Below are 18422 nucleotides of genomic sequence, written 5' to 3' on the forward strand. Positions count from 1 at the left end.
CTCTTACCAGAATGTGGTGACTGACACCAGAGAATTGATATTATTATCGAGATGCTGTGACCCACTCCATAGTGTTCTGAATTTGCCAAATATCCCAGTGACAACTTTTGTGGCAGAGGAAACCCTGGCATCACCTCCAGTTACGTCTCCTTCCATCTGAGAGGGCCCTCAGCCCCCTCTCTGCTCTGTTGCGGAGCCTACTGGCCAGTTACCTTCCAACAGACTCCTCTGTCGGGGTCTGTCTGCCGTTTCCTCGGTATTAAATCCAGGTCATGCTCGTTTGGCAGGAAATGCACAGACAAGACGCTCTTCTCAGGAAGCCCGTGCGGTCTGGTGGCTCCATCACTGTGATGCTGTCATTTGGTCAAAGTGGCTTCTGCAAGGTTCCTCTGTGTCCTTTAACTGCTTTCTTATGGGATTTACTCTGACACTGGGACAATAGCTTGCTATTCCCTAGTCTTTCGCCTGCTGTTTTTAGCACCCATTCATGATTCTTGCGTAGAGCAATGATGGCTTTGGTGCTTGGAAATGTCCATTTTTCAGTCATCAAATTTACGTTTATTATTTCACATTTTAATTACAATGTGAGCTTCCTTACACCTTCCCTATCTTCTTTTCCTCCTATTAATGTAGACTCCTGAATTCTTTTTACTCAGTGGGCTTATATCCTTTTTTAAGCATTCTTTACTTTGATACTCAAACTGTCCTGAATTTAGCTCTGGTTTAATATTAAAGGTTTTGGAGTAACCAACTCTGAAGTATAATAATAAGGCTTCTATAAAGGAAGAATTGCGCTGCCAAGATAACACTGGCTGTTCCTAGGCATGGGGGACTTCATGTGTCAGATGAGGCACCACATGCTCGGTGTGTGATATCTCATTGATCTTTCATGACCTGGTGAGGGAGCAGTTGTGTCGATTGCTCTTAACTATGGGGAAACTGAGGCCCTGAGAAAATGAGTGGGTTCAGGAAGGTTTTATCATCCATCAGAAGGTTGTGGGGTGGTCTCTGGGACTTCAGTCTGTAGCAACCCCTCAAGTGTGTGTGAAAAGCCCAGGAAAGGACAAGACTTTGCAAGCAGGAGTGCACTGTCCAGCGGGCAGCTCGCCCACTGAGCAATCTGACCTTTCTACGCACTTGCAAACATGGCGGTGTTTGGAAGATGTCTCCAAGTCCATATCCTACCCTGCTTCGTGGGAGTCAGCTCACCCTGGCCAGAACTCAGTGAGGGACGCATGGAGAAGGGAATGGCCCTTGTCACTTCAGAAATCACAGATCCAGAGAGGCATGGCTTGGCCATGTTCCTCTTGGAAGCATGCTCAGCCCCTCTAGATGCACAAAAGCCACGTCTGGGCTTTCTCGGACCTGACAGACTAGCAGAACGGGATTCTGCAGATGCGCAGCAGCTCTTCAGCTCTTCAGATCCCAGGTGAAGACCATACCTCAGCTCCCTGGGGCTCCCTGGGAGCTCCCTGTGTGCTGGCCCACTAGATCTTCCCGCAATACCATCTCCACCATCGCCACATTTAACACAAATCGCAGATTCTGCAAGTATGGGCTTAGGAGAAGGAGGCTGCTTCATGGCGGTGAAAAATAATGTCAACAGCTTCCCTGCCTTGAAGCGAAAGCACAGTTGGCACAGACAGGAGCAGCTCTGCCCTCCCAGGAGGAACAAACTAAAAATAAAGGGCACCAAGGTGCTTCCTGCCAGTCTGCAAATCCAAGAGACAAAGACGATACCTCAACCTGGCACTGGGTAGTGCAGGCCAGCTCGGCTCCCTCCACCGGAGAGCAGCCATGTGGTTCGCTGAGTCAACAGCTGCCAGGCAGAAGCCCTCAGATTAACCCATAGGTGGTGTTGAACCACTTCCCATTAAGATATTTGCAAAGCAAACAAAAATGATAGCCTCACTCTGAGCCTGGGAGCCGGCCAAGAGGCTGGCTGTGCTTGTTGACACAAAGGGCCCTCTGGGGAGGGGCAGGCAGGAAGGCTACTCCTGCCCACATCCAGACTGTGTTGATCTTGGCCACTAGAATGGTCCTATCAGGGGCTGTTTATTATCTAACTTCCCGATCGCAACCTCACACAATCTCTGTTTCTCCAAAGTTCTCCATCATACTCTTCCCCAAGAGAACAAACGTAGGCCGCTCTTGGATCTCCTGATCCAGGAGACAAGTCAGAGCAGTGCCTGAGATGCGCGCAGAGAGGCTGCGACAGCATTGCCCTTAACATTGCATGGCCAACGCTTGCTTAGGACAATGCAGATAGAAAATATCTTGATAGATCTGTGTTCTCACAGGTAAGAGCCAGGGGCTGCGAGTCACAAAACCAATTTGGGGCTAAATACTAATACGTATTTTTTTTTCCTTCTCACTAAACAGGGAAAATGAAATAAAATTAGGAAACGTGCAAAGTTCATGTGGTTTTTTTAGCCTGGAAGACGATGACCTCGGCATTTTTAAATATTTGTGGTAGTATACCCACACACGAAGTTGATTTTTATATGAAGGGAAAAATATTTCTTATAACACCTCTTCCTTGAGTATCTTTTCTTAAATCCTTCAAAATGGACCCGGCATGTGTTTTTGGCAGAGCATCACCTCCAGGCCGCATATGGTGAGGGTCTCACGGCAGACAACAGATCGAAGCACTGAACCACCAGACTAGTGCACACTCCCGGGTCGCTGAGGGAGGAGCAAGGGTTGAGAAGCAGCCAGAACCAACTACATGTTGTCATTATTTGAAATTGCTTTTTAGAGTAGGAAGGAGACTTTAGAGATGCTGGCGTTAGTTATGGGAGGAGAGAGAGAGAAAGAAAGAGAGAAGTGGGGGAAGGCTGAGGAAATAGATTTTTTTTTTGAAAAGTAGGGTTCTTTTCAGACTGAAAATCATTTGTATACAAAAAGAGCACTATCTTTCTCTTACTGTGCAAACCTAAAAAACTTTTTGTTGTTGCTGTTTTAGAATCTGGCTCCGTCATTCAGTTTTAGATGCTGTTTATCCAAACAGAAGTTGAATGTGGCTTTATAGATATGCAAGTTTTCCAGGAGACAGTGACTCCAACCTTGTGACCAACTTTGCTGATGGGAAGCAGAAGCATGACTGATAAAAACTCAGGGACAGATATTGGGTACCTGCCCAAGGTTGGTAATCCTGCTTCCAGGAGACCTCAGAATGAGACTGTGTCTGAGAGCTGTCTCCTCCCATCTTATATTCCTCTCTAGCACTGGGATTAAAGGCATGCATCGCCCTGTTTCTATGGCAAACTAGTGTAGCTACCGGGATTTAAAGTGTGTGTTATCACTGCCTGGTCTGCAACCCTGGCCAGTGGGACTGTTTTACTCTCTGCTCTTCAGGCAAGCTTTAGTTATTAAAATACCATTGAAATGCCACTACAGGAAGTGCATTAACCTAACCACAAATCTTCTGCCCACGTCCACCAGTCGCCTCTGGGAAGGCCTGATGAGGCAGGATTATGACTGCAGCAGACACACAGAGGGTCGGAACACTGGAAACTGGTTCTTTGCACACAGGCCATCGTGTTGGAGGCACTGAGGACAAAGCCCTGACTCTCATGGCGGGGAGGGGTGGGGATCAGCTCAGAAAGGCCCAGGGTCCTGTCTAACAGGCACCCCGATTTCCTCCCTGCAGAAGTTCCTATGTGCTAATCTCTAGCGACTGACTTTAGCTTGAGAAATGATCTTAGACAGCCGCCGCTCACAGCTGAACTTCTGGGGGAAACACAACTAACAACGAACTAAGGACCTTTCTAAATCTGGGCTTGCTTTTGAGTTTGGAGGGGAGAGCTCAGAAAAACTTATTTCCTTAGTACTGACGGCTTTTGAAGAGAGTCAGCATGTTTTGTGTGAAAGGTTAACCAGCATGCTGAAGTTAAACCTTAGAGAACTAGGAACCCCGGAAACATTGTCCCTCGTAAATTATTTCTTGTCTGTTACAGCCTAAGAGTCCACGTCCTAGGTTCTGTGAGTGATGCAGAAATGAGTGTCAGTTTCAGCTCTAGTGTTGACTGTCTCTCGCGGGATAAAGAGATCACAACTAATATTTTGCTTACCTATGGCAGGCCGGATAGTCCTGTGCATGTCTATTACCACACCAGCCATACGGGAAAGGTGAAATTATTAGAAGCATACTTTTCTAAGGTCATGGAGCTAGCTGGACACGGACCTGGACAGAGACACTTTAGCTCCAGAGCTGGTAGCCTGAATTGTCTCCTCTACCAGGCGGAGGCCCCAGGACGCAGAGGGCAACATTCCAATGCAGAGGTTGGCATAGCTAAGCAAGGATGAGCAGACCAGCAGGCAGGGAGCCACAGAAGACAGCATCGACTCTATACCAACACATCACCACCAGATACTCCAAGTTCTATAAAATTATATGAAATCTGGGTTGTTGCATGAAATATTTCTATTTTTGTATGTTAGAAAACTAACCCAAAACGGAAAAGTATTGTACGGGGGGAAATGTCTGGCCACCATATCCTAGTCAAGGGCTTGGTCGTATCTTTTGGTCAACAGAGTGGTACCCCTTTGGCTGTCACTGTTGTGAGGTCTCCCAAGTCCAGGGCCCCCATGTCTTTGCCTATAATAGTTATATTTGCTCCACTCCACTCCCGCTCAGTCTTAGGTTTTTTTTTTCCCACTGGACCCTTCACTGTCCCCCAGAGTAGTGCCTGCACACCCTGGGGCTGCACACAGCCTGGTCCTTCTGCCTGGAGCAGTCTTCTGCTTGCGTCTGCTCTAGGCCCTGGAGGAGGTGCCACTGGATTGAGACTTTAAAATTCGGCGAAACACCAACAGGTAAAGAAAAGCCAGGGAGGGTAATCCTATCCAGAAGAATCGGTAGGAAGAGATGCACAGATTTGGCAAAGTAAAAGACATGTTGAAAACCTCCCAAATATGTGCAAAGGGCCTCTGGCCCTTGGAATCTGGTACTATAAAGAGATTGCTGACATTCTTGACATACACAAATCTTCCAAAAGGGTCCTCTGCAGAAGGATTGCTGATGATTTAGGGTTTGTTGAAATAGTTCAGATAAATATTTATGTACAGCCATAAGCTAATCCACAAGGAAAAATATAACGGAAAACATATTTTTTCCTTGAAGCCCTTTCAGCTGGTGATAAGATTCCTAGCTTCAAAGGGTTGGGAAATAAATGTGACCAATTAAAGTTTAACCATCTTGGGGGTTTAAGAAGACCCTTAACAGTCAGTGAAGTTCAGAAGGTTATATGTGGGCATGTATGCTAGCCACATCCTGGCCCCATGGCCAAGGGTGAGTCCAGGACCTGAAGTCAACCTGGGATTTACCCCTGAGTTCAGAACCAGAAACACAAATGAAGTTTGGCATTCCAGTCAAAGTAGAGAGTAAACATCTGTCAAAGATCCTATAGTTTTGGAAATCTTGGTGTTTATTTTGGAGTATAATCCCAGTGCTGTACCAGTGAGGTCCTGGCCCTTCCTACATCAGCTTTAAATGCTAATATTACTATGACTGATACTATTTCTGTTACCATGATCAACAACCCGGCAACCTTCCCTGTTGTGTCTAGCACTGTGCCTGCTCCTTCACAGAGATCTTTCTTTGTCTAGCCGGCCCAGCTGCCTCTCCTTCTGCAGTCTCAGTTCAGAGAAAGGGAGGATAGTAAAGCGTGGAGTGACAGAAGTAAGATTTGAACCCAAGACTGCTACCAAAGCTCATTCTTTTTCTACCCAAATAGAGTCATATGTAGATAGGGCCCACCATATCGTAAGAATCTCCTAAGACGACTATTGCTTACTCCCTTCTCGCCATGCCGCCATTTTCCCTCTTGCTCCATTGCCTCTAACAGGTGGATGTACCACCTGAGAAATCTAATGGGGGATTTACTGTCATTAGTCCCCTGAGTGCTGCCATGAATTCCCACAAAGGACTCAATACACAGAGTAATTGTCAAGCACTGTGGCGATCTGTACTTCACAGGCCACATGGAAATCTGGCCCACAGTTGGCCCTGCTGACTGGGAGGTTGCTTCTGAGGTCAGGCCAGTTGGCTTGCAGCCCCAGAGCTACAAGGGACACACAGAAGAAACACATGCCTGTCTTTCCCTCTTGTGAGGAGCCAACTCTCCCCAAGCTGCCTGAATCACGAGGGTTACGGTCACTGAGGTGTCCACAGTGAGGCAGCTCCTCTGGCGTGTGTTGCAGCTGCTATGCAGAACCATCCGCATCCTCCCTCCCCATCTGTGCCCTTGCCTCCTTCCTGGAGTCCCTCCTATATAACAGGCTGGCTGCAGTGGGAAATGAAACCCAGAAAGCCTCAGGGCTTTGCTACAAGCAGGTCAGATTAAAGCAAGGAGCACCCTCCAGCATTGCTATGGAGGGTCCCGTCATCTGAGACATCATCATCTGTCCCATCATCTACAACCCAGAAACGCCAGTCTTTTCATTTTGTCATTCACAGTACACCGTCACCGGTTCACACAGAAATCAGAGCTGAGCTACAATGCTGTACCTCCTGACTCCCACTCTCGGGCCAAGTCTGGTTTCTCTCCTGCTAAACTGACCCACTTCATCACACAGAGGGGGGACCACCTTTCCCGCGAGACGAGGAACTGGGTGCTGGAATGTTTTCCACCAATCTAAGAGTGACGGCTTCATGCTAATCATGACATTCCTTAGCTGACTGTGATTTGAGATTTAAGCCATGACAAGTAAAGACACAATATGGATAGAACAACAACAATAACAACAACTCCCTGGAGTAATCATTTGGCATCCGGAGCCTAGGGAAGCAGTAGGATTTACTGGCTCAAAGTGTGGATGCTGGCGTAGATGGCCTCTTTCAAGTCCTAACTCTGTTGTAAGTGACACAAACAGTAATTTATAATCTCTCAATGTTAGAAGATGCTAGAGTATGTGGCTCTGCTCTGCTTGAGCAGCTTCCTGTCTGTAAAATGGTTAGTCAGGAAGGTGGTAATGGTAAACAAGTGGTAGCTGGTGTTGCTCCTGGAGACAGTGGTTCTAGACTCAGAGTCCAGTCTGCCCCTTAGTGCTGCATGGCACCGCTTGAGGCACACGTGCTGATGGAGGGCAGGCAGCCCGCAGGAAATCTGTAAAAGCCAACCGAGAACTTTCCTTTCCCCCTTCTTCTGCGGCACTGATGTCTGAGTCAGTCAATCACTGATGTCTCATTGACAGCTGTCACCAGACTCAGCTTCCCCAACTGGAACGGGGTGGTAGTGCCTGCAGATGACTGGTGTATGGGCTATATGAGATGCCCATGGAAAGAGACCCACCCCGTGCTGAGCATGGAGGGACTGGAGAGAGACCCTTCCCACGTCCCTGCCGTCCCCATCCTCCACGCTACTTCCGTCATGTCTGACTCTTCCTGCAGACTCCCCCTGGCTCTCTCTGTCCTTTCCCCATGGAAGGGAACTGTGTGCTGTGTGCCAGCTTCTTCTGTGGCCTGAACACTTCAGTTTGTTTTATCAGGTTTGTTTTTGTTTTTTGTTGGTTTTTTTTTTTTAGCACTAACTTCATTCTAGCTGGAGGTTGGAGACATGACTCAGCAGTTAAAAGCACTGGCTGCTCTTCCAGAGGACCTGGGTTCAGTTCTCAGCACCCACATGGTAGCTGATAACTATCTGTGACTGTAGTCCTGGGGGATCTAATGCCCTCTTCTGGCCTCCAGGGGCACTGCATACAGATGGTGCACAAATACATGCAGGTGAAACACCAACCCACATAAACATAATTAAATTCTTTTTTTTTTTTTAAAAAAATCAAGATTGAATTCAGATGGTCCTTATGAAATGAAGACTTCTTTCTATAGAATGATGGCTTATCACTTTGGAGGTTCTAAAGGAAACATGTTTGGGCTCCTCTTCCCAATTTACCGTATTAACAAGATGGTAGGAATTGCTGCATGGTTCATGAAGCACCTGGGTTTACAAGAGAACTCAAATGAGTAAGACTCACCTATCTAGACTGGGGATGTCAATTGGTACAGCGCTTACCTGAACTCTGGACTTTACCCCTGGCACTGTATAAGCCAGACGTAGGTGGTGCATGCTTATAATCCCTGTACTTATGGGATAAAGGCAGGAAGGTCAGAAGTTTAAGGCCATCCTTGCCTATATACAGAATTCGAGGTCAGTCTGGGCCACACCAGATACTATAAGCAAGACTTACCAATCTGTGGCAGCTTTAGCAGAGGAGTCACTTGAAGTTTCTTCGTGGCCGTTGTTTGATTCTGCTTCTGAATCTGGACAGCTTCTCTTCTCAGGAGAGGTCTGGAGAACTGAAAGAAAACCAACATGGAGCACTCAGAGGTCAAAGGGCAAGGCCAGAAACTGGCAGGGCTGAGTTCTGTTGCCTGCCTGTGTTCGGCAGCTCCTTTCTTCCAGTCCTGAGCCCTACCCCTGAACATCTACAGACTTCTAGGGCACGCCACTAAAACAGGCATGTTTTGGGACTCGAACCCCACATTAAGAACCAGCCCCCAGATCAGATAGAATAGCTCATAGGAAGACAAGCTACTCCTCTCTGGTATCAGCTATCTACAGTGGGTAGAGTCCAGGCTCCACAGGAGGTAGGTTCCAGCAGAAGTAGCCTGTAAGAGCTGAAGAACACCGTGAGAGACGTAGCTGAGCGACTCCTGGTTCTGGCTGTCAGAATATGGGTAAAACTAGCTGTAAAGACTCAACCATTCCAGAGGTGGCCCATTTCCACATTGTTCTGTAAGGCAGTTACCCAATGAGTCTCCTCAGATAGGAAACAAATACAGTTATTCCTTCCCTTAGCAGTGGCACCCGCAACTAATTAGTCATGGCTCTGTTTTCCACTGAACTCACTCCCGCGTCAAGTTTCTCAACACTGCGTTTCATGTTCTCAGAGTATGGGTCCCCAACCAGCGGCACAGCACCACCAGGAAATTTTGAGGACTATGTGGACCCGTGGAGCTGCTTTCCTCAGGCTCTCCATAGGCCCCTGATCCCTGTTGAGGTGTGAAGCCATTCTTCCCGGTCAATGATAATTATCGCTGGAATTGCATTAGAATCACACAGGGAGATTTTAAGCAGTCCCAATTCCACCCTCAAAAGATCCTACAACTAGACTTGGGTTGGGACTGGCATCGATTATTAAGAGATTCCCAGAGAGCTTTAATACAGGGCCAGGGCTGAAAACCACTGTTCCTACTGGTTTCTGTCCATCAACCAGGGAAGTGAAGCAAACCCACCTCTACTTGCCATGCTCACTCAGCCAGTCTAGAAACAACCAACCCAACCCAAAATATACCCAACAAAGGTAACCTATAAATGTGGCCATTGCAGTATATTAAGGTACACACCTAAGTTACAGACTGCTATGATACCAGGTGTGATGCCACACGCCGTTAATCCCAGCACTCGGGAGGCAGAGGCAGGCGGATCTCTGTGAGTTCGCAGCCAGCCTAGTCTACCACAGAGAAACCCTATCTCAATATATATACATATACATATATATGTGTGTGTGTGTGTGTGTGTGTGTGTGTGTGTGACTGTTATGATAAGACACAACATGATAAAATAAAGAAGAAAGAAAGAAAGAAAGAAAGAAAGATAGAGTCCAATGCTTTCCTCGCGTATGCTGGGGGGAAACCATGCTCTCAATTTAGATTGCTAGCTTGCTTCCTTCAAAATAAATATCTGTGTGCAGAAAAAAATGTAATTCTTTTGAGTTATTTATTGTGGATAAAACCATCTGTTGCCCTTATTATTGCTATTATACAAATGCCAAAAGGACAAAGAGAAAAATTTAATGGAACATTATTACATTTTTATTATGACACAAGAAGCATTATAACCAGAGAAAATGAGATGAAAGAAAAACAAAGAAAGCATGCAGAAGTGAAGCGCTATAGCTTGGAGCCCATTGGCCAGCTTCTGGCCTTGCCACCTGCATTCTCTTGATTCAAGATTATTTGGCTCAAACTCACTTGTTATGCGGGGATAAGCTCCATAACAGCAAAACTTGACATGAGAAACATAAGAGCTTGTTCCTGGGCACAAACAAATGTCTGTTCTTCATTCTCAAGGAAAATTGCCTTAGCTGGGCTGAGGATGTGGCTCAGTGGTTGGAGTGATTGCCTGGCAAGCAGGAAGCTCCAGGTTTGAACTTCAACATTAAGCAAGAGCGAGCATGGAGGCCCATACCTGTGACCCCAATAGTCAGGAGAGACAAACAGGAGGATGGAGGGTCAGAAGTTCGAAGCTTTTTTTTTTTTCAGCTACATGGTTGAATTCTTAGTTAGCCTGAACTACATGAGATCCTGTCTCACACACATTCAACAACATGATAGGAAAGAAAGGGAGGGAGGGAGAGAGAGTCAAAGGAAGGGAGAGAAGGAGGGAGGGGGGAAAATCTCCAAAAGTGAACTTTTACCTTGTTTTGGGACCCAATTCAAGAGCACCAAGAGCTAGCTACACAGTACTGCGTGTGTGGAGAGCTGGGATTGCTGGCTAGCATCTCTATATATTTTGAAACCTTAATTTTAAAATGGAACAACGACAGTTTAATAGCAGTCCCCAAAGGCAAACATCACAAAGAAAGGTCATGAAGGTAGCGAGACCCGCGACCAACCACGGCCAGAAACAGCAGTCGTGGCTTCCCCAGGAGCTCAGTGCATGCCCAGTTACGCTCTTGCTTTCTGATAGAAACTCACAGAATTTCTCTTCGCGTAATTGAAGGGGAAACTCATTCTATATGTCTCATTCATTTACACTTCACTCATCAAAAATATTGATTCTAAGAGCTATTTGAAGTATAAAAACCAAACAGCAAACCTAGAAAATATTCCTAGTAAAGCTTAGATGAAGTCTGCACCTCCATCCCCAGCATGGCCTCCAGAACAGGAGAGGGATGGGTCCATCTCAGGAGATGAGGAAGTCAAGAGGATCAATCCCTTGAGTTCAAAGCAGGACCCCAAGTTATTAAGTATTGAAGGGCATCCTGGTGCAAGCGTGGATCACCTGGAAGCTCTCTGGCATGCGGATCCTCAAAAGAAAAGATGGGGAAATGGAAATGGGAAGCAGGGTGGAGGGAGGGAGAGACGGAGGAGGAGGAGGAGGAGGAGGAGGAGGAGGAGGAGGAGGAGGAGGAGGAGGGAGAGAGAGAGAGAGAGAGAGAGAGAGAGAGAGAGAGAGAGAGAGAGAGAGAGAGAGAAACAAGGTCACCTGTTTTAGGTGAACAAGTTACGCTAAAAAAAATTACATCAGTGACATCATGGGAAATCAAGTTACGAATGTGAGCAACAGCAATGGTCACCAAAGGTGAGCTGGGGACAGTGTACAGAGGGTGGCAGGGGCATCTCCAGGCCTGGGTCACCTGTGTCTTTCTGGCTTAGCGAAGTGAGGCAGAACGTCCTGAATCAGACGTATTTCCCAGCAACACCAAAGTGAGTGTCTATTAGATTACCTTGAAATAAAACAGGAAGGCATTTCAGTGTTCAGGGATTAAAGCAGGGTATTTGTGTTGGCTGGTTTTAAATGTCAACTTGATGCAACGTAGAGTCTCTTGGGAAGACTGTCTCGGGGAGGGGCTGTCTAGACCAGGTGTCCTGTGCGCATGTCTGTGAGATTGTCTTGATTAAGCAGTGTGAGAAGAGCCAGCCTAAGAGTGGGCAGCGCTGCACCTCAGTTCTGAGCCCTGGACCGTCTGGAGTAGCAGAGGCTCACCAAGCCCACGCATGCGCATTCATTCTGTCTCTGCCTTTGGTGATGGATGCAATGAGACCAGCTGTTTCCAGCTCCCGCCGGCGTGACGGACTGCCACCTGGAAATGTGACCTAAAATAAACCTGTCCTCTCTGAGGTTGCTTTTGGTCACGGTGGTTTATCACAGCAACTGAAACAAAGCTAGGGCAGCGCTGCACACCCGGACAGCTTCCGGACCCGGAGACGCAGATGTGTGAGGGGTGAGCAGAGAAGCTATTGAGTGATGGTGCCTGTTGCCGTGGCCAGAGTGCATTCCTCTTAAAGACAAAACAACAGCACATGTTCAAAGGCACTGCAAGAGAGGCACAGGCCGTTGTGTGCCAGCAAGTGTATCTCACACACACACGTGCATACACACGGGGCAGAGGGCACACGGGGGGAGGGGTGGGGTTTCCCCTCATAGTTTCCAGTAAAAGCCACCTTGTGACACCTTGGTTTTGAACTTCTAACCACTGGAGCTGTGAGAGAATACATTGTTTTGTCACCTTAGGCCACCAGATTTGTGATAATCTGCTCTGGCTGCCACAGGAAGCTAATACCCCGGCTGAAGAGTTAAACTTATTCCCTGTCAGCTTCTCAAAAGGGGTTTGGTGACAGGTGGTAATTCTGAAATTACCAGAAGAAAGAGATCGGGCATAAACGACCTCTTGTCTTGGTGGGGACAGTTGGTAGGGGCTAGAAATGAGGAAGAAGAGATAAGGGCATAAACAAGGACATTCTTATTTAACAAACATTGTTGTGGCCCTGACACTATATTTTACCTCATTTAATCTGCTTGGTTATCCTGACTAGAAACCGATATTATTCCCACGTTACAGCTGATGAATTTGAGGTAAAGGGACATTAAATTACTTATCTAGGGGCCAGGGAGATGCCTCTATGGGTACAGGCACCTATCCCCAAGCCTGACAACCAGAGTTCCATCCTCAGCATCCACATGACTCCACAAACTGTCCTCTGACCTCTACATGAGCTGTGGCATGCTGTGAATACACATGTGTAAGGAAATACATGTGACTTTAAAAATGACTTGTCCGGCATCGGGTAGCAGAGCCAGGGTTGGAACTGAAATCATTTGGCCCTAAGTCTGAATTCTTTAATTCCCTTCTTATTTAGACACAAGAACAATAAATAATCTTGCCCATCTCTCTCCCTTACATATGGACACAAGAATCCAGACTGGCTCATGTTCTTTCTTGTTCCAGGGGTTTAATGGTCCCAAGTCAGTCACTGAGAGCGGAGTCTAGACTGGTGTTTGGGGACCCACCCAGAGGATAATCCCCATCATTGTCTCAGTTGGCAGCAATGGAATTCTAGCAGGCTTCTTGGAGGGCGATCTAGGCTAGCTAAACTCCTGGTCTCCTAAGAGCTTGGGCAAAGGTTGTCACGGCACCTGGCGGAGAAGGCCATACATAAGAGCCAAGAGCACAAGAGCCAGGCCACCCCTCCTGAAGGTGCTCTGGCAGGCTGCTCAGGGAGCCAGAGCGCTTTCCTCCAGTGTCAGCTGGTCAGCAGCTGCCTTGTGGGAGGCCCCACAAGCGATTGTCACCTTAAGTTCAAGAAGAGGTCCTCACAGAGACACTCTTCCCCCACCCCCACTCCACATTAAAACTCCTAGCCTTCAGCTTCAGCACACAAAATAAGTGCAGTCATTTCAGGCCTAGAAAAGCGGTCCCTACTTTGATTCTGCGGCTCTTAGTGCTGACCATTACCCCAGCTAAACTTTTAGGCTCAGAGAAAGTCCTACCTGGTAACCGCTTTACCGGCACCGGAAGTTTAAATGGAAGTTTTTTCATATTCTAGAAATTCAAACATCGTCATCTGAAGAAGGCCCCTTCCCTCTCTGCATGGTGGGAAGGTCATTCCATTCTCTTCCTTCTCCAGCAGTTGGATTTATTTCTTGTAATTTATTCCCTGTGTGCTTCTTAAAGGGGGGGAGGGATTGGTGGCTTCCAGAAGTGTGGCTTTCACGTGGCTGTGCTTGCTGGCCAGTTTAGTGACCCTCTTAAACTCACAACAGAGGTGTCTGTTGTTATCCATGTGATAGGAAAAGAATATGTTTATGCTGCTGACAATCAAACCCAGAGCCTTGCACATGCTAAGCACATGCTAAGCACACACTCCACCACTGAGCTACATCCTAGAGCGTCTCACAGGCTTCTCTGTATTGTTTTCATGACAGTCATCAAAATGTTCTACCCCGATGGGGTGTTGAGAATGTGGGGGGAAGAACAGCAGGCCAGGAGCTAGGAAGTCCTGCTAACAGGGCGTCTCCCAGCAACCATGGAGGAGAGCCTGGAGTGGGGTTCCTCACAGGCTCCCACAGTGAGAGTTAAGGGAAGGCAGGCCAGGAAAGAGTTTTATATAAACCATACACATTGCTGTGCAGAAGTCTAGGACGCCAGGAACCCAATACGCTTCTTAGCTAATCAAACAGCTCCCATCTCTTGGAAATTGTCTTTTTCCTCAATGCTGGGGGTGGAACCTTGGTCCTCACACAGGCTAGGCCAGTACTGGACCCCTGAGATACAACCTCCTGCTTGGATCTTTCCGGCTCAAATAGTTCTGGCTCTCTACATAGTAAAATTACGTACTTGCAATAACTTTTCTTAAAAAGATAAAATGTCTGTAGCAGTTTTACTCATGGTCACTAAGAACTGGAAACAACCTAAATAAATGTCCTTCATCTAGTGAGCAGAAAAAATGTATGACCCGGTCAGACACAGGGTCTGCTTGGTTCTGGAAAAGGAGGAACTCCTGACCAACACAGCAACGCAGGTGAACCTCCAAGGGAAAGATGGCGCACTATAAAGTCTGCACATGGTGTGACTCAATGTGTAGAAAATTCTGGAAAGGGAAAAACTATAGAGACAGAAGACCCATCAGTGAGCAGGAAGATTAAAAGAGGATCCAGATGGCCAGAAGGAGCTCTGGAAATACGCATCCTCTCAGCTATGCAGGGATGTGCTGTCTGTGTGGTAGCTCGGTCTTATCACACTTAATTTTACTGTATTAAACTGTATCATAATAAAAACCATCGAGAGGTTGTTTAGATTAAAGGTGTGGGGAGTACTCTTTTTCTGCAGGCTAGACCTAGTTCTGGAAAGCAGGGCCCACCTTCAGCTGAGGAGGAAGGAGGAGGGGGAGATGGTTGCTGACAAGAGACTGTGCATCATTGACACAGCTGGTTTTGACACTAAGTACTTGGCTCGGGGTCTGTGAAATTAGCTCTGGTCGCCTGTACATCCCAAGCATCACAACTTTATTGACGAGAATGGCTCCCAGCTGTCACCCTTGCCACCGCTCCTGTTCTTGGCGAGATTCAGACTTCCCGGCCACAGCAAATCAAACGAGGATCCGGCTATGGCTCGTCAAGCTGAGATTTGAACTCCTGGCCAAGTGGCCGTCACTCAGCTGTTATGCTGCCAACGGTGCAGCACGGTGGGTTAAATGTGACAGGCCCACAAAGTCTTCCAACCCTTCAGACGTCTGAAAGGCAACCTGCTTTCCACACCAGCCTCAACCAGTCAGGGGGATAGTTTAACTCCGGTCTCTAGAATTTCTGGCTTTGCAGGAACCCAGAAAGAGTTACTGGTTTCCAGAACAGATTGTGAGAAGGGCCTTAAGCAGTGAGGAGGGGAAATGGTGTTAGGGCCTCAGGAGCTCTCAGTGCTACTAGGCTTGAAGGCTCGAAAGCAAAGACAAAAACGAAACCACTAAAAGGCCTGTTGCATGCTATTTTTTCTCTTGTTGGACAACCCAGACACAAGTTAAGACTCAAAAAAAAAAAAACCCACATTCCTTCATAAAGATGCTATTGTAATTATATTTGTGATTTGACAGGTGCTATTTTTATCTGAAAGTAAGAAAGGCTTTCTGAAGTTCCAGCATTACTATGCTCACCTTAAAAGAGCCTCTTGAGGCTTTCCTCCCCTTGAGGAAGTTAGAAAGTAGTGTGGGGGGGGGGGCAGGTGATGAACAATTGCTACCTTTCCTCAGGTAAAGGGGTTGTGGGGGAGGGATACAAGCAGGGAAACTTTGTACATACCATTGTCTTTACAGCAGCCCCTGAGAATCAGATCTTGTTAAATTTCATATCTGACGAAACCAAGGCCCTGAGGCTAAATAATTTTCCCCAGGGAGGAAATTCTCCAGACACGACAGAATATCTATAACCCTAGAGCTTGGGGAAGGGGAAGCTGAGGGATGGTGACTGAGACAGGCAGATCCCTGAAACCCACTGCCCGGCCAGTCTAGGGAAAGCAGCAAGCTCCAGGTTTAGCGAGACAACTTGCCTCAAAAAATAAGATGGGGAACTAGGTGGTGATGGTGCACACTTTTAATCCCAGCACTTGGGAAGCAGAGGCACTTGGATCTCTCAGTTCCAGGTCAGCCTGGTCTACAGAATAAGTCCCAGGACAGTTAGGGTTGTACAGAGAAACCCTGTTTCAAAAATAAATAAATAAATATAAATAAAAAATAACAATAGCAATAACAACATCAGCAACAAGATGGGGAGCAATAGAAAAATGCCTGATATCAACAGCTTGCCCACATTCACCCCCCCCGACACATACACACATACAGAGTGTGCCTACACATGGTATACATATACACTACACATACAATAACTTTCTCCAAGCTATATGAGAAAGGATGGGATACCCATTGTTTCTACTCTGAATTCCACTTACATAGAACAGGATTTTAACTCTCTCCAAAGTTTTGACTGGTGCACATATCCATGGGCAATGGCCAAATAGAGACCTGGTAGAATTTCCAGTCCCAAGGGCACCATCTCTGCTGCTGCCACCAAATGTAGTTTTTAACTGAGTCTCTATTGTTCTATTTACCAGTAAAGACTTGGGAGTCAGATGTTGGGGTGAAAACCTGCTAGATCAGAGAAGCCGAGAAGCAACCAATTGACCTTCCTTTTTGGCCAGAGACCCAGCAAGAGGACATCTCTCCAGCTGTCCCAAACCCAAAAGATCCCGAATCTGCAAATCTGCAAGTCTCTCCCCATTTCTTCCTGTGAGTCTCTCTATCCATCCTCCTGACTTCTCCATGCTCTCTATGGTTAATTCCTGTCAACCAGTTGCTGGCTCCAATTCCTGACCCAAGGTTGATTTAATTCACACAGGCTCAGGTTTCACAGTGTGATCAGGTTTCACAACACCTCTCCCATAGGCAAAGCTGTCAGAAGTCAACCCCTGTCTTTATATGCTGAGAGTCAGAGACTCCAAGGTAGCAGGAAAGCAGATGGAGAAGTCTAGACCTCACCCTCAGACTCCTCCCACCGTGTTCAGTGAGACAAAACCTTAGAAGAAAAAGATGGCACAGTCTGCAGGCTAAGGCTCATCTCAAGCCCAGGAGCACCTAGAGATATCTCCTCCTTTGAGAACACCAGAGAAGGGAGGCTGCTGCTTCCTGCCCTCCTGTTCTCACCCCTGTGCCTTCTCTGCCTCCAGCTCTTGCTTTGAGGAACTCGGGCCTGTGTGTGAAACAGCCAGGGGGCTTCCTAAGAAACAGACTAGAAGGCCAGACAGTGCAATAGAGATGGAGCAATAAACAGGGACCAGAAAGGACACAGCAGCCTTGCTCGCTGTCTCCCTTAAGGGCAGGGTCTCTTGTACCCCCTCTCCTGATTGGTGTGTGAGCCAAAATCTACTCACACACAGCTTTATTGGAATGAAAAATAATATGTATTCGATCTTTTGCAGCTGCAAGAATTACGAGCCATTGTATGACATATCCTTGGTTATGATAATGACTTTTCAAATTTAATCATGTGTTTATTATAGAATACTACGTTTACATGAGGACACATGTACACATTATATATAAATGTATATATAAAACTCCCTTCTAATGAGTATTGACACTAGCATCCCTTAAGGGGAGCATGTTCTAGAACTGTGTGTAGAGCTGGAGAATTTGAAGGCCCAGTGAATGCTACTTTTTATCACAATGTAGGAGCCAGACATGATAAGCTAAATAGAAACAGAGCACCCAAAGGAAGTTCTTTACTTTTAGCTGTTATCACCTGCCTGCCATGTAGGACTTGGCCACTGATAAGTTTAATAAGGCCTGAGTCTCAGTAGTTTACCATGAAGTAATACCAAACTGAGACTACCCAGGCACCACCCAGGAACAGACCATCCAAAGGAAATGCCTAACTTCCAACCACTGTAGATAGGATCACCTGTCAGCACACACTCACCAGGACACCCCTAGACAAATGTCAGCCAATCAGGGGTCCTGAACCTTAGAAATCCCTCACCCCCACCTTTACTACTATAAAAACCCAACTTTACCTGAGCTCGGGGCTCTCCATTATTCCAATACATTGGACACACGGAGAGACCGAGTTTGCAAACTTGTATAAAATACAGGCTCTTTGTTTTTGCATACAGGACCCAGTCTCCTTGTTGGTTTTTGGGGGGATTTTGCAAATCTGGGCATAACAAAGACAGCCCAGCAAAAAGCAAGTATTTAACAAGCAGGAGAATTTAAAATAAAGGTGCCTTCACCTAACAATATCTGTGGACTGTAAAGCAAAAAAAAAAAAAAAAAAAAAATGACCGCCGTTATCTAGTTGTTATCCCCATCGTGGACACTAAAGGAAACAGAAGTTTTAGTGGGAGGGGAAAAGAAGCATGCTGCCACTGTG

General features: G+C 46.8%; 1 protein-coding gene across 2 annotated transcripts in view; it reads right to left on the reverse strand.

Moving 5' to 3' along the window:
* Myo3b (myosin IIIB) overlaps nt 1-18422 on the reverse strand; it is a 283449-nt gene that overhangs the window by 71264 nt on the left and 193763 nt on the right. For both annotated transcript variants that reach the window (XM_075984938.1, XM_075984937.1), the window contains exon 29: nt 8191-8299. In XM_075984938.1, coding sequence (XP_075841053.1) covers nt 8191-8299 — 109 coding nt within the window. The remainder of the gene's footprint in view (nt 1-8190; nt 8300-18422) is intronic.

This window comes from Microtus pennsylvanicus, chromosome 9 (genome assembly GCF_037038515.1).
Source record: "Microtus pennsylvanicus isolate mMicPen1 chromosome 9, mMicPen1.hap1, whole genome shotgun sequence".
In the NCBI taxonomy this organism is placed as follows: Eukaryota; Metazoa; Chordata; class Mammalia; order Rodentia; family Cricetidae; genus Microtus; species Microtus pennsylvanicus.